This window comes from Anarrhichthys ocellatus, unplaced genomic scaffold, assembly GCF_004355925.1.
Source record: "Anarrhichthys ocellatus isolate YVR2014 unplaced genomic scaffold, GSC_Weel_1.0 scaffold4, whole genome shotgun sequence".
In the NCBI taxonomy this organism is placed as follows: Eukaryota; Metazoa; Chordata; class Actinopteri; order Perciformes; family Anarhichadidae; genus Anarrhichthys; species Anarrhichthys ocellatus.
Genome location: NW_022280034.1, coordinates 14,803,832 through 14,817,270, shown reverse-complemented (window position 1 = coordinate 14,817,270; position 13,439 = coordinate 14,803,832). Strand labels below are relative to the sequence as shown.

The 13,439-nt window shown below is 42.2% G+C and overlaps 2 protein-coding genes across 2 annotated transcripts; both read right to left on the bottom strand.

The window, feature by feature from the left end:
• Nucleotides 1–2,928: 2,928 nt before the first annotated feature.
• gdf2 (growth differentiation factor 2) lies at nucleotides 2,929–5,727 on the bottom strand. Its single transcript, XM_031842377.1, has 2 exons — nucleotides 5,376–5,727; nucleotides 2,929–3,848 (listed from the first exon to the last, which is right to left on the bottom strand). The coding sequence occupies exons 1-2, from the start codon at nucleotides 5,725–5,727 to the stop codon at nucleotides 2,929–2,931; spliced, it is 1,272 nt and encodes a 423-aa protein (XP_031698237.1).
• A 2,384-nt stretch (nucleotides 5,728–8,111) lies between these two features.
• On the bottom strand, nucleotides 8,112–12,531 carry gdf10b (growth differentiation factor 10b). The gene is made up of 3 exons (XM_031843799.1): nucleotides 12,019–12,531; nucleotides 9,832–10,739; nucleotides 8,112–9,681 (listed from the first exon to the last, which is right to left on the bottom strand). The coding sequence occupies exons 1-3, from the start codon at nucleotides 12,305–12,307 to the stop codon at nucleotides 9,490–9,492; spliced, it is 1,389 nt and encodes a 462-aa protein (XP_031699659.1). The 5' UTR covers nucleotides 12,308–12,531; the 3' UTR covers nucleotides 8,112–9,489.
• Between the last annotated feature and the right edge of the window lie 908 nt (nucleotides 12,532–13,439).

The following is a 13,439-nucleotide window of genomic DNA, read 5'->3' as shown; positions in this document are numbered from 1 at the left end:
CATTTTTGTCTTGTCACAGAGGTTTCAGCGCTGATAAGGATGTGTCACTGACTTCAAATATTTACAAACTGACACTGTGCATTAAGACGAAAATATTTGGATTGAGTGGAATTAGTTTGTTCTACATGTGCTTTTTTTTTTTCTTCCTTTATGTGATACAAGTCTCGGCCTCTGAGTAGTTTAAATGTGATTTGACTCTAACACAAACGACAAATTACAAATAAATATGATTTACAGACCATCAGAATTTAGGTAATTCAGGATTTGTCTTGGATGGTGTGAATGACACATGCAGACAATATTCATAACTTTTCCCACCCTTATAAAATATTGCCTACATTACAATCACAAAAGATATCGTGAATCACAGAATGAAACATTTTACAGAATTAAAAGCTAACAGTCACCAATTAAAACAGAACAAAACTTTGTAACTCTTTTTTTAAAAATGAATAATTATATATTTATGGTACTTACATTGTTCATAACTGAGCCATTAGGACACTTGAGCTTACACAGTATATAACTGCACCAATGCAACAGAATGCAATCTGCCATAGAGTCACTTGACAGAGCCCAGTCACTGCTAAAGGGAGACAATGACGCACAGCTGTTTTCACTATCCTCTAACGAGCAGTGGCAGCAGCTATGATTAAATGCAGGAAATCAATAATCCCTATACTGCTACTGCATGTATTTACTGGAATGAACATACCAGAGAAGTTTGTCCTTGAAATGTACAAAACTAACAAAATGAATCCATACAAAATCCTAATCAACTCACTCCTCCTATGCAATCAGTGGCACGAGATCGACCTACAAAAGGCCCTTCCTCCACCTTCCCCACTCTTCGTCTCCACACCACTTTGTTTCCTCTTTACTCTTGTATTTTCCTTAATACATTTAAAATTAGGTTCTTCCAACTTGAAAACACTAGTTTCTTCCTTCATGTTGCCTCCCTTAAGTCAGGGTTGTAACAATATAAAACCAATTCATTTCCATACCTTCTTTTCTCCCCCTGGCTGCATCCTGGAGCTGAAACAGCCCTTGTCTTCTCTGATTTATCTAGTGTTGTGTATATTTTGAGAATGATTTCCTCGTTATGTTAGGTTAGCATTATTTGTAGTGCAAGTAATAGTTATTTGTGCCGTGTGGTGAAAGTATAAATCAATCTTCTGAATCTGTTTGTAAAAGGCAATGCTAATATTTATTAGTTTGAAGCTTCCGATACAAGGGGATTAGTGTCAACTTAGGCAACAAAGGCAGTTGCATTTGGTCTAGCTAGTCTATGAGGATTTTATTGGTTTGAGATTGATGAATTGTACTACACAATGGTCACCACCTGAAGTCAAAGAAGTAGGAATTGGACAGAAAAAGAAATTCAGTCATGCAAAAGAAAGTTACTAAATGCAGCTAATGCAGGATGAGCTGAGTAACTAAAATAAAATTTCATTTTGTGACAATATTTTTATTCATTTGAGGGTAGGAAAGCCTCAGAAACAAAATGTAGACATCATGAAACATACAGTACAATAATAACTCTCCACTCAGCAATGTAGCATGCATGTTCAAGCTGAACACTGTACAAGTCTGTCTACGGCAGTGATTTACAGAATACCACTAAAATAATATATATATATATATAAACAAATTACACTTTCAATGGTAATGTACAGATTTACACTAAAACTAGTAGATGAATAACAGATGGACAGCTGTGATTAAATGTTGCCCAATTAATGCCAACAGGTCTCTTAATTTGTTCTAGAAACATCACATCACTGATGGATGTACTGTAGCATTATTATCTACAAAAAACCCAAATATGTTTTTAGTTCTTGTAATAGCAACCAAAGACGTCTAATAACAAACAAAACTAACGTACTTTTGTTTTTTAGATTAGATTTTTACGATTCATTTTTTGTTTACTTTTTACATACTTTCTGCTCTGTTTAACATTATTTACTGTATAAAATTGCAATTATATTAGTTTTGTTGAAATGTATTAGACCAAAACAGTGTGCGGGCAAGCTTTTTTATGTACATATATCCAGTATTAAATACACAATATAAAGATATCTGTCTCCTTTTGTTTTATTGCTTAGTGTGGTTAACATGTAAAATGCTAAAAAAAAACAATTTTAACAAAGGCCACAGGTGCCATTAGAATTCATAGCAGCACATGCAAAAAGTATAACTGACTTGTTGATGGTTCCATCATTCAAAACATATCCCTATTTGTGAGTTTAAGACTTTTTCTTAGCAATAGATTTAAAGGAATAGCATAAACTGTAAATGCTACATAGCATTGTTTCATGACTACAGTGGAAAAAGAAAAAGGTATGTACAGTATGTTTAATGTAATGTTTTATTATATTGTTTGTACTGCTAGCGGCTTGGCTCTAAAAATGCCAATGTCGGTCCACCAATCAACAACTATTGGACGGATTGCCATATTTTGTTCAGACATTAATGCTACACAGAGGATGAGCTCTTATGACTTCGGTGATCTCCTGACTTTTCCTTTTGTGCCACCAGGTTGACTTTTGTCTTTCTAAAAATCCCGACAGCTATTTGATCTGATCAACCTCAGCTGTATTGGTCTTTTGTGCTGATTAGCAAATGTTAGCATGCTAACACCATGTCAACATGGTAAACATTATACCTGTCAATACTACCTATTTATTTTAATCTACTACCTATCTATATCAAGAGAATAAATAGGTAAGGCATCCATGTTCCATGCACTCTTTCTTATTTTGTACTGCAACTGCTGCAAAATTGGTATAAATAAAGTTCTATCTCATCTTCTTCTTAGACCTGGGGTACTTTTCTTCTACTTGGCCTGTGGAAGGTATGAACAGCCGACTGACTTTTGAACCATTATGATCACCTGTGCTACCACCAGAGCTGACCAATTCTCTCTGACTACCTGCAACCACACTCTGCCACCTTCATCTCCTCATAAAGGTATCTTATAGTGAGGCGTCCGTTCTCCTGATACATGACTGTGATGGGGTCCAGTTTGATGGGGACGCAGCACGCCATGTTGGCCTTCTTGGGGTTCCTGAGGTTCATCACCGCCTGGATGAGGGCATGTTTTGAAGGGGTCGATTCGTCTGTCAGCGGGTGGTAACACAGGCCTCGACACTCAAAGGCGTCATATTCTGGAGGCGCCACGATCCAGCTGTCCCAGCCGATGTCCCTAAAGTTGACCTTGAGAGAGGTCCGCTGGCAGTATTCCGTCTCTGCCTTTCTTTTCTGTCTCCGTGGATGTTGAACCTCCAGGATCTCGTTTGGAAGCTGATCTCCTCTATTCCAGTCGGCGTCGGAGTGGAAGATGGTTTCTTCTTCGTGGAGGATCATTTCTCTTAATTCCTTCTTTGTTTCCCTCCTCCTGCTACCCAGGTCATCTGAGAAGACTATTAAAGCCGCTGAAGTATTATTTCCAACAGACACGCTCATATTCAAACAGCCTGCGTCTTCTTCTCCGCCTTTCGAGGCCCCACAATCCTTCCTATCTACCACAACATCAAAAACAGTTGCTCCATGGCCCGACTTGATCCAGCTCTGAATAGCTGTGGTCACATCAAACGTCTCCCACATGCTCTCCAAGCCTGTCACCTCTTTTCCAACCAGCAGTTGGGTGGTGGATGTGAAATCGTTGTAATCTACTTCATAGACTTTGATGGTGGCCTTGAAATTGTGGAAGGTGACCCTTGGTCTGGCTTCTGGGAAGAAGAAGAGCTGCAGTTCGGCAGTAGTGATCTTTTCATGGTTGGGGATGCTGACGTTGAACTGCAGCCTGTGTTTTGACTTTGTTCCATTTGTCACAGAGAGAGGGATATCTGTTGGATAGATACAAAGAGGTTAGAGGGGTTTATATAAGACAGACGCTGAGATCTGCGCTGCCTAACATTATGTCAGACTGATTTTAAAATTATTTTTCTCTTAATAAATCAGTAGGATATGTCTCATTGGGGTTTGTTTTGGCTTGTGTACTTATTTGGTCCAAAATAATGTCGATATTACTGCAGTTGCAACGATTAGCGGTTGCTTTGTGCTGTTTGCCCCATCTGTGATTTCAGCACTCAGTATGTTACTACATGACTCCGTCTGGACTCTGCATGTTAGTGCTATGATACAAGTGACCAGGCTGCAACCTCCGGCTCTGAAAAGTAAAGCCAATGCGGAAGTGCCTTAGACTTGCATTCTACTAGCCATCAGAAGGCGACTCCTCTGGTTGCAAAAGAGTCGGATTGTATAGAAGTCTATGAGAAAATGACTCTACTTCTCACTTGATTTATTACCTCAGTAAACATTGTAAACCTGAGTTTATGGTCTCATTCTCTAGTTTCAAGTCTTCTTCAATACAACATGATGTATATTTGGTAAATTATAGTCCCATTTAGAATACAATAGACCATAAAGCGGAGTAGGATTTAGGGCGGTGCTACCTCGTGATTGACAGGTTGCTACCAGAGCCCTACACTGCGCTTCTACAACACTCCTCTGCAGTCCAGACATGGTCACTTCCATTCACTGGTTGCAAAAATCAAAGATGGCGATGCCAAAATAGCTAACTCAAGGCTTCAAAACAGCATTCTACAAACCAATGGGTGACGTCACAATGACTACGTCCATTTCTTATTTGCAGTCTAACAGAGTAAAGTACAAAAGGCTTAGGTCACAGGAATATCAATTTTTTAACAATCTGGACTGTGGCCTGGACCCATAAAAGAGAGACAGCTAACACTAGCTAGACTGCCTGCTTTCTATAATGTAGGATGAACACTACACTGAGTGCAGGAGCTGCCAATGACTGAAATTAAATGAATTTGTGTTACATTTAGCAATCTAAGCTAGCTTTCACTTCTTCTTTTTTTAGCCTGGCTTTCTAGCTTCTAATTTCCGAGGGAAAGACAAACTTCATCACACAATGTGATCCTTCGAAATTTTGAATATTGACAGAATAATATAATCTGCTAATGAGTGACAGCCAACACTAAAGTGTGTTTTATCAAAGTTTGTAGGCTACAGGGCTCGACCATGCTCAACTTAAGAGTGCAATACATTTTTTTAGAATTATGGCCATTTATTTGAAATTTTCCACAAAAATAATCCCTAATTGAACAATATTACCAGTAAAAAATTTGCATAGAAACTAGTTATATAAATTAGAAAACCGAAATATACATTTGGCATGTAGTGATTTCCAAATATTGAACTCTCTGACTGTGGGGATTACTAAGGGAAAAAAGACCCCAGAATAAGACTTATCTTTATTAACAGGAAGTGACTCCCTCAAGCTACACAATATTAAGATAATTGCACATCATATTTCTTGCATGACAAGTTAAACTCTGTTCATGTACCTTGGACTGTGAAGCTTCGAATGACATCAGACTGAGGGTTTGCCGAGCTGTCCGAGGCGTACTTGTTGTAGAGCTCCATCATGAATTGAGGAGGGCAGATCTTGCTGTTTTCCTGAGGAACGTCCGACAGGTTGAGTTTCCTCAGAAAGCCCTCCTTCATTGTTCCCAGGAGGTTCTCCATCCTGGAGTCGGCGTCTTCCTCCTCCAGAAGGTCCTCCTCTGACAGCTGGGAGTAGAGTCCCTCGGGGTCCTCACTCTGGATGTCATTATTGAGAGGTTTACAGGTGCAGGAGTCCATACAAACCACCAGACACAAACAAACCTGGAGCAGGAAGGATCTGGAGCTCTGCATTTTGAAATGAGGTCCTTTCTAATCCCCTGAGCTGGCACAAACTTTACCTTCTGCCCGGCCTGAAAACAGACTTTGCGACGGCAAGGTTGGAAAATGGAGATCCCCAATGCAAGGACCACAGTCCTGATGTCCGCTCCCATGCTCCCAGAGTAAACAGGGGGACTTGTGTCAACCAAAATAGTAGCTTGGCCAAGCTTATCACTGCCATTGATGCCTTCTTTTAAGCTTTGTTATCACCAGAGGGCTGGCTGCTAATGAAGACACTGTAAACACTTGACAGCGATAATGAGAGAGGCACTGGATACTGTGAGGTTACTGACAAGCAGACATCTCCATAAAATGCCTTTTCCCAGCTGGAGGGTGACAGCGTTGAGGCCAGTGGAAAGAAAACACTTAAAAGAAACAGCACATTGCATTCTTCACCACAATCATTGTTAAATATTTCTTACAAGTTAGTGTTGTTTAACCTTTTATCCAGCCACTCATTGCAAGTAACGCACATGTTCCAGATACCAAAATGTCTGCTGACTGTGGTCCCTTTAAAGGCACTGATAAGGAAGATAGCCTACTCTATCTGACAGACTCAGAAGGCTTTAGGAATGTGCAAGTGAATTGATCTAAACCAGTCAGTGACAAAGAGCAGTCACAAATGCAACAAGTAGCACTGTGAATTAAAAATGACATACCTAATATCACATAATGTGGACATTTAAATTCAACTGTTCAATCTCAAATGGACCTCACACCCAGACCAGACAACAAAGATATTTACTTGGCAAAACATCAGCATGCAGTGTCTAAAAAAAGTAGCAATCAGCTGCTAACATCATTAGCATTGTAGATGGCATCATTTAGTGCAATGCCACTGGGAGTTTTGGAGAGGTCAATATTGAGCCGACCAACACAGAATGCGCAAGACCCTTGTTTTTCCACTGTAATTGAGAGGCCACATATCATGCTGGTCAATTTAACAGATCATTTAAAAGCCCCTCAAGAAAGTCACACTTTGTCATACGTTTGTTTTAGTGCCATTTAGTTTTGTGTGAAACTGCTCAGTGAACTACATCTCTCGCTGCCCTGCTGATGATCGTACATATTTATTTCGAAGTAATGTGCCATGGCGGTCTAACGGAAGGCGCAGGACTTTACCTCTCTATGCCAATACCCCTTAAACGTGCTTTTAAACACAATTGCCCACTGGTGCCGAGCAGCGCCAGCCTGCTCACTCCAGGTTGCTGCTTATCTCATCACACAGCTAAAACCGGAACCAAAAGCCAATGTGTCAGGGGACGTTGGCCTGAGTCCGGCCTTTCTTGGAATTTCTCTTTTACAATGCAGCCACTCAGTACTCGGTTCATGCCGGGTTTCATAGAATTGCTTTCATTATGGCCCATTTAAGCATGTGAGAGTTCCTCTCTATGGAGTCAATCAGTGATGAAAGGCGACGACAAGACCAACTGGCACGGACACAACAAATAATGTCGACATGCAGGAGGAAAACAAACACAGCAAACTGGAAAACTGGACTGAGATCTATGTGTTGTGAAACTTTGGTCATTTGACTTTTGGCCAAACTACTTGGCAGAAAAATATGCAGTACAAAACTGTACTTTAATTATACTAACATTTGCAGATAGACTGGTCTTTGATGGCTGATATTGATGAGGCTTGCAATGGCTAATGTCTGGTGCCAACAGTCAGTACAGAGGTTTCTGTTTCCAAGTCAAGCAATTCAGAAGTTTCATCCAGAATTTCTTTATCACGGCGCAAAAAGCTTTGAAACAACATTTAGAACATCATGTAACATTTAAACTCTCCAATTAGCTGTTATATTTTTAACAGCCCTTTAAAGCAGCATTCAACAGGAACAAAACTCTTCACACATCATTGACTTATTATCACCGTGTAAAGTCGATTTTGTCAAACTGGTAGCAAATAGTTGCTTATTTCCACATCCAGGAGACACAGAGAGCAACCGTGCTTCTGTCAATCTGCCGAAAATAAGTTCAATATTCACTCTCCTCCCAGCTCTGGTTTTTGTCTCCTTCAACGGCTGTGAAAAATATGTGGATTTTTGCTAAATTCTACTGATGAAGTAAAGTGGGTTTATTACGTTTTCTTTTTTTAAAATTTGAAAACGGCTGCCTGCTCTGACTGGAAACAACGCTGATGAAAACAAAGCGCTGAAAGAAGTGCAGCTTTAAGGCGGAGTCACTATTATCAACACAGTTAGAAAAACCGGCAATTGCCTTACAAAATGAACAATACTAAAGAATAAATCAACACTATCACGCCACTTTGACACATTTCTGTTATATAAAATACATATATATAAACATACATACATACATATATAAGTAAGTATATCTATATATATATATATATGCATATGTGTGTTATAATGTATATACATAGTAGCAAGGTATAGTATGTCAAATGCACACAAAGTCTGTGATTTATACTTGTTGTGAAACCTAAGGAAGTCAGCAAGTGTCTTTGACCGTATGTACAATTCAGTTTATTTCCTTACCATGCATACATTATGTCTACGATGTGTCAAAGCACACATCACACAACTATTCAAATACACTTTGAGCCATACAGTTATAAGGTCCGATACATTCATCCCTTTTTTTTTAACTTACTATGGAAATCTACCGTCATTACAAACTGTAGGCTAAATTATATCTTTGATGAATAGTATTTATGTATCGAAGGGAAATACTGAGTAGCAACAGGAAGTGCTAAAAAATAATCTGAATTTTAAGTCGTCTATAAAAGCGTCTGCTAAATGACTAATGTAATGTAATGTAAAACGTTCTCCTTATGGTTTAGTCTCTTCAACTTTCCCAAAATGCACAGCAGGTGGCAGCAACGCACCGCTTCTCCCTCAGAAGCGAGCGACACATCACGTCTCAGTAGGCTCAAAACACACTCAGTATATACAAGATAAACAAATGGCTATGGGAATATAGTTCAAAGAAGATATTACCTCTCACGCATGAATAACGTCCCTTGCTAATATGTGGGAGGTGTTCAATGGCAACAAGGTGACATCACTTAAGAATAAGTACCATTTTAGTTGGCGTTAGTAACTACATTATTTACATGACGAGGGTTGATTCATTTGGTAGGATGTAAATGTGCTGCCGTGCAGCTTCTGTGTCCCTCAGACCCTCTTGAGTCCGTGAGTCAGTGTGCAGTTCATCAGTTGGTCCAAATTTCAGTTCAATCCTACCGACGGGGACAAGCAGCAGAGGATACTGATGTCCGAAGGTTTCAGGAACTGTTGAAAACCCAGACGTTGAACTTGGTCGAGTTGGAAACATTTCCAAAAACCAGGCCTGAGTCCAGGCTGAGACCGAAGAAAGTGTTATCTCGTCTAACACCGAAGCCGGGAAGATCACTTTATAAAAGTGAAAGTGTGCTGAAAAAGACTAAAAGAAGTTATTGAGAGATGAACAGAGATGAAGATCTATCTGCATACATTTTTTTACTTAACTTCAACCTCCAGACGGTCAATACATTACAGCAACAGGTTTGTATTAAGTGCACTTCTATAAACTGCTTTTGGGTGAAGGGAGAAGAGTTTCACGACAGAGTTCTCAAACTGAGACTCAAGAGTTCGTCCTCTCGCTGTCCTCATCACTGGTGTCCTCTTCGATGTGAAAAATGCCCTCCTGATGTATATATATGCTCTACCTGTATGTCCTCCTCATAACCTTTCATCTTCATTGATCGCACGTCCCGCCGTCTCCGGCCCTACCGACAGGCGCAGGTATCCACAGACATGCCGGGGTAAACCTTCAGCGCCATATTCCTGTTTGTGTCGAGGAAAAGGACGCTGAGGGGACTCATCTTTTCTGGAACACAGCACGGCTCGGGGACGCCGGGGACGATTCCCACCGCTCTGACGATGCTCTGGATGGTGGCGTGATTGGAAGGACGCGCCACCTAAAGGAAATGAGTGGGAGTAAATGGGATTAACGCTGACAGAATTTACTATTATAACAGTGGAAACTAAGGGAAAAATAGATAAACATGATGTCTGAAAAGATTTGAATTTTCTATTATCTGAATCAAAATGAAGATGAGCCCAGTAACCTTAGGGATGGGGAATCCACAGGCCCCTGCACAGTAGTAGGCGTCAAATGACTTTGGCGCCAAGACCCACTCACTCCAGCCGATGTCAGCGAAGTCCACCCTGAGGTAGCGCCTGGAGCAAACCCTGGGCTCGCTCCACTGTCTCCTCCTGGCCTTTTTCATCGTCCTCTCATCGAAGCTCAGCACCTGGGGCTTTCCCAGGCCCTCGCCGCTCTCCAGACTCTTCCTTCCTGACTTCACTGCCACTTTGGCTTTCGCCGGGAAGTACGTGTTCTGCCACAGCTCATGATTCTTCAAGGTGTTGTACTGGACCTCTGGAATGTCGTTGGTTTGGATCTGGAGGTGAAGCTCCCGCCGGATCCTTGAGGCTGAGGCTGAGGGGGACGCGTCCTCCGTCACAGGGAAGGGCCCGTACCTCTGGAGCGACGTGGCCACGCTGTTCGGCTCATCTATGGCCTGATCGTCAGCGTATACCAAGACATACGGCAGGTTGGCTGGAGAGAGGCGCTCTTGGCCGTGAGGGCTCCTCTGCTGCCCCCGAGCCGCCCCGAAGCCCATTTCAAACTCCACCGTGACCACGAGCTGTTTGACATCCCTGGCATGTTTCAGCACTGCCGTTACATCCCTTGTTTGCCAAGAGCCTTTCTTGAAAGGAGCCAGAGTTATGTTCCCGAGCGGTGTCGCAAAAGCTGAGTTTGTGGAAGAGGATCCGTGGAAGAGGAGCTCCGGGGGGGCAGGATAGGGATGCTGGAGGCCGCCAGATGGGTGGCGAGGCCTCTGGAAACGCCACGGTCGCTGGTGGTGGCGGGGCCGCTTGTAGAGGAAATGAAAAGAGGCGAGGAGTATGAGCTCTGATTCTTGGATGGTGGACAGGTCAAACTGGAACACGTCTTTGCCATGCAAGACTCCTGGAGAATTTGAAAAATGAAATAGAAAACTGATGAGAAAAGACAACCTTATTTTCATTCTCTCTTCCGTGCTTTTTCAAATGTATCTATTGGCTTTAAAAAGGACTCTCTGGTTTAACCAGAACAGATGTTTTCTCAAACCTATGCTAAAGACCTGAAAGAGGATCTACCTCTGAAGTGAACAATGAAGATTACTAAAGCGATCATGTTGCTGCCTTGTACCTCCCCCCCCCCCCCCCCTTCTATCATATCATTCTGTCACATTTGACTGACATGAATAACGACATCCAATACGTTTTCTGCAAAAATGTTGCTCAACACATCTGACTGACATAAGCAGCAGCATAGAAAATATTAAGCCCAGCACGCTTGAGTGCCTGCCTCGCGCACGAACAACAGCCTCATCCTGGATGGCTATACTCTTGAAGTTCACCCTCGTCTCCCACACTTCCACCACAGCCTGAAAGACAAACATTGGGTTGGTCCAGCAGGTCTGTCGCGGGCATATGGAAATGCTTATGGCAAAAAGAGCTCCTCTGAGGCTTTTTGCTGTGCAGCCGGTGTCTGGGTGTCATAATAGGCTCTTGTGTAACACCTAGGCCGTTGCAGCTACCGGAGAACTAACAGACTTAAAAGTCCCCCGGATCACTAAATCATAACACCAACGGAGCATATAAGTGGTGATGTTTGGCACCAGTGGGAAGCGAGAGCAGCTATGTTATTGAAACAACCTGCGTTTAGGAAGCTGCACTGACGATATTATAAAGATCAGAATGCCTTATCTCAAGGGATTATTTTGTTCACAACATTAGACTATTCATGTTTTTACGTAAACCTTCAGCCCGTTTCTGTATTTTTAGTATGTAAACAGTTCATGAATGAAATGTGCAAAAATGAGTAAAATAAAAGTAGAGAAGCCAAAACGACATTGGACATAAGCAGTATCATAAAACTGTTATACGTTCTAAAATGAGTTTGTAAATAAGACTAAGCTAATATGCTGATTCGCCTTATTTTAATTAAAGTGCAATAGGAAATAAACAGTTTGTCTATATTTTAAAATTTCTGGAAGAGAGCTAATTTAGACTTTTTAACAAAATGCCCAATCAATATGTATCGGTCCATAATATTACCTGGAAATATCTGATAGATAAGCAGAGAGTTATAAATAGAACTGTATCTATTTTAAATCAGACTTCCCTTGAAGTGCAGTGCTGATTATTTTATGATGACCAGTTCTCTCCTGTAAGGTAACTTGATAAACGCTGTGGCCACTCACTCGGGACAGCCTTAAAGCTCCTCACGGTGTTTCCGTCCCTCTGGCTCTGCGGCTCTTTGCTGTACTTCTCGTACACTTTGAACATATTGATGGAGACCATGTCCCGGTTCGCGCCTTCGTGCGCAAAGACGCGCTGCTCCACAGCCGCTGAGACGTCGGCACCTTTACGCGCGGCTTCACCGAGATCCTCAGAAACCATTTTACCCCAGCTCGACTCCAGAATCAGTAATATGTGCAGAGTGTGAAGAAGACGGCTCGCCATGGTTGATGTTGTTGGAGGAGATCCCATTAAAAAAGAAAAGCGGAGAAACTTCAGCCAGAAAAGAAGCAGAAGGAGCGCTGCCTTTCTGTCTCTCGCTGCTTGAATGCCACCCAGGCTTTCCAGCAGGTATCCAGGTAATCCGTGTCAGACCCGCACTCCGTGGTTCACGGTCTACAGCTGTTTCTACAATGGGAGGAGACCGGGAGGTTCGGGGGTCGCATGCATAGAGCTCTGCTGCTGGATGTCAGATGGTGACGCCTCGGAGCGCACAGCCAACGAAAGACAGCCCCGCATTTTAGGTGAGCTGCTTACGAGTTCTGATGAGCAGCACAGTTAAGAACAGAGCAGTTCCCGACGAGAATATTAAACCTGCTGTAAATATGCAGCATCCACTCAAGTGGTGTGACTATTTCAGGTTAAGGCACAAATATCCTCCTAACAGGTTTTAAAGCTGCAGAGGTTAACATAAAGGAATTAACATTAAAACACACACATGCTGTCCCAGAGTCATATCACCTCTTTTAGGGATAAAAAAAAAAAAACCCCACAATAAGTTTTGACTTTACTTTAGATTTAGATTCAGATGCTCATCTCAGTCTCTGGACAGATTGAGTAACAAGCATTCAACAGCGTATTTTTAGGCTCTCCTCTGCTTTCTGTGTTTCTCCTGCGACACAATAGTTTCCCTGTGAGAGAGAGATGGCAGCAGGCTATAGAGCCACCACGGGTCAGACAGCCATTAAAATACCTACAGGTCCCGAGGGGGATCACAAGGGGCTCTTTGACACCGCAGTTGTCTTACATCGGATATAAAGGACTCTGCAGGGACCGGGCTCCCCCTCAGTAAAACACTGGTGTGTTTAAAGTTTGTGCCGTGTCAACGAAAGAGCCAGATAGCATCTGTCTCCACCCGGGGAGCCATCGAACTGTGTTATCACTCAGCGTGGGCTCGCCTAATTGGTTCTAATGGGGCTGTGAGTCTTCTTTTGATGGTGTTGCAGGCTGTCCTCACCAGCACAAACAACGGCATTAATCATTCGATCAAACACTTAAAACGACACAATGCTTGTGTTTTCCTCACAAAGCAGCGGCCTTGTGGTCATGCGAGTAACGACTTGTCTCTCTCGGAGGCAAAGGCGACTGTGGCCGAGGCTTGATT

Excerpts from the sequence above, each read along its gene's own strand:
- gdf2 (XM_031842377.1), bottom strand. The coding sequence starts at position 5,727 with ATGCAGAGCTCCAGATCCTTCCTGCTCCAGGTTTGTTTGTGTCTGGTG. Across the intron at positions 3,849-5,375 it reads TCGAAGCTTCACAGTCCAAG|ATATCCCTCTCTCTGTGACA; the intron begins GTACATGAACAG and ends TCTATCCAACAG.
- gdf10b (XM_031843799.1), bottom strand. The coding sequence starts at position 12,307 with ATGGGATCTCCTCCAACAACATCAACCATGGCGAGCCGTCTTCTTCAC. Across the intron at positions 10,740-12,018 it reads GAGCTTTAAGGCTGTCCCGA|GAGTCTTGCATGGCAAAGAC; the intron begins GTGAGTGGCCAC and ends CAAATTCTCCAG. Across the intron at positions 9,682-9,831 it reads GTGGATTCCCCATCCCTAAG|GTGGCGCGTCCTTCCAATCA; the intron begins GTTACTGGGCTC and ends CATTTCCTTTAG.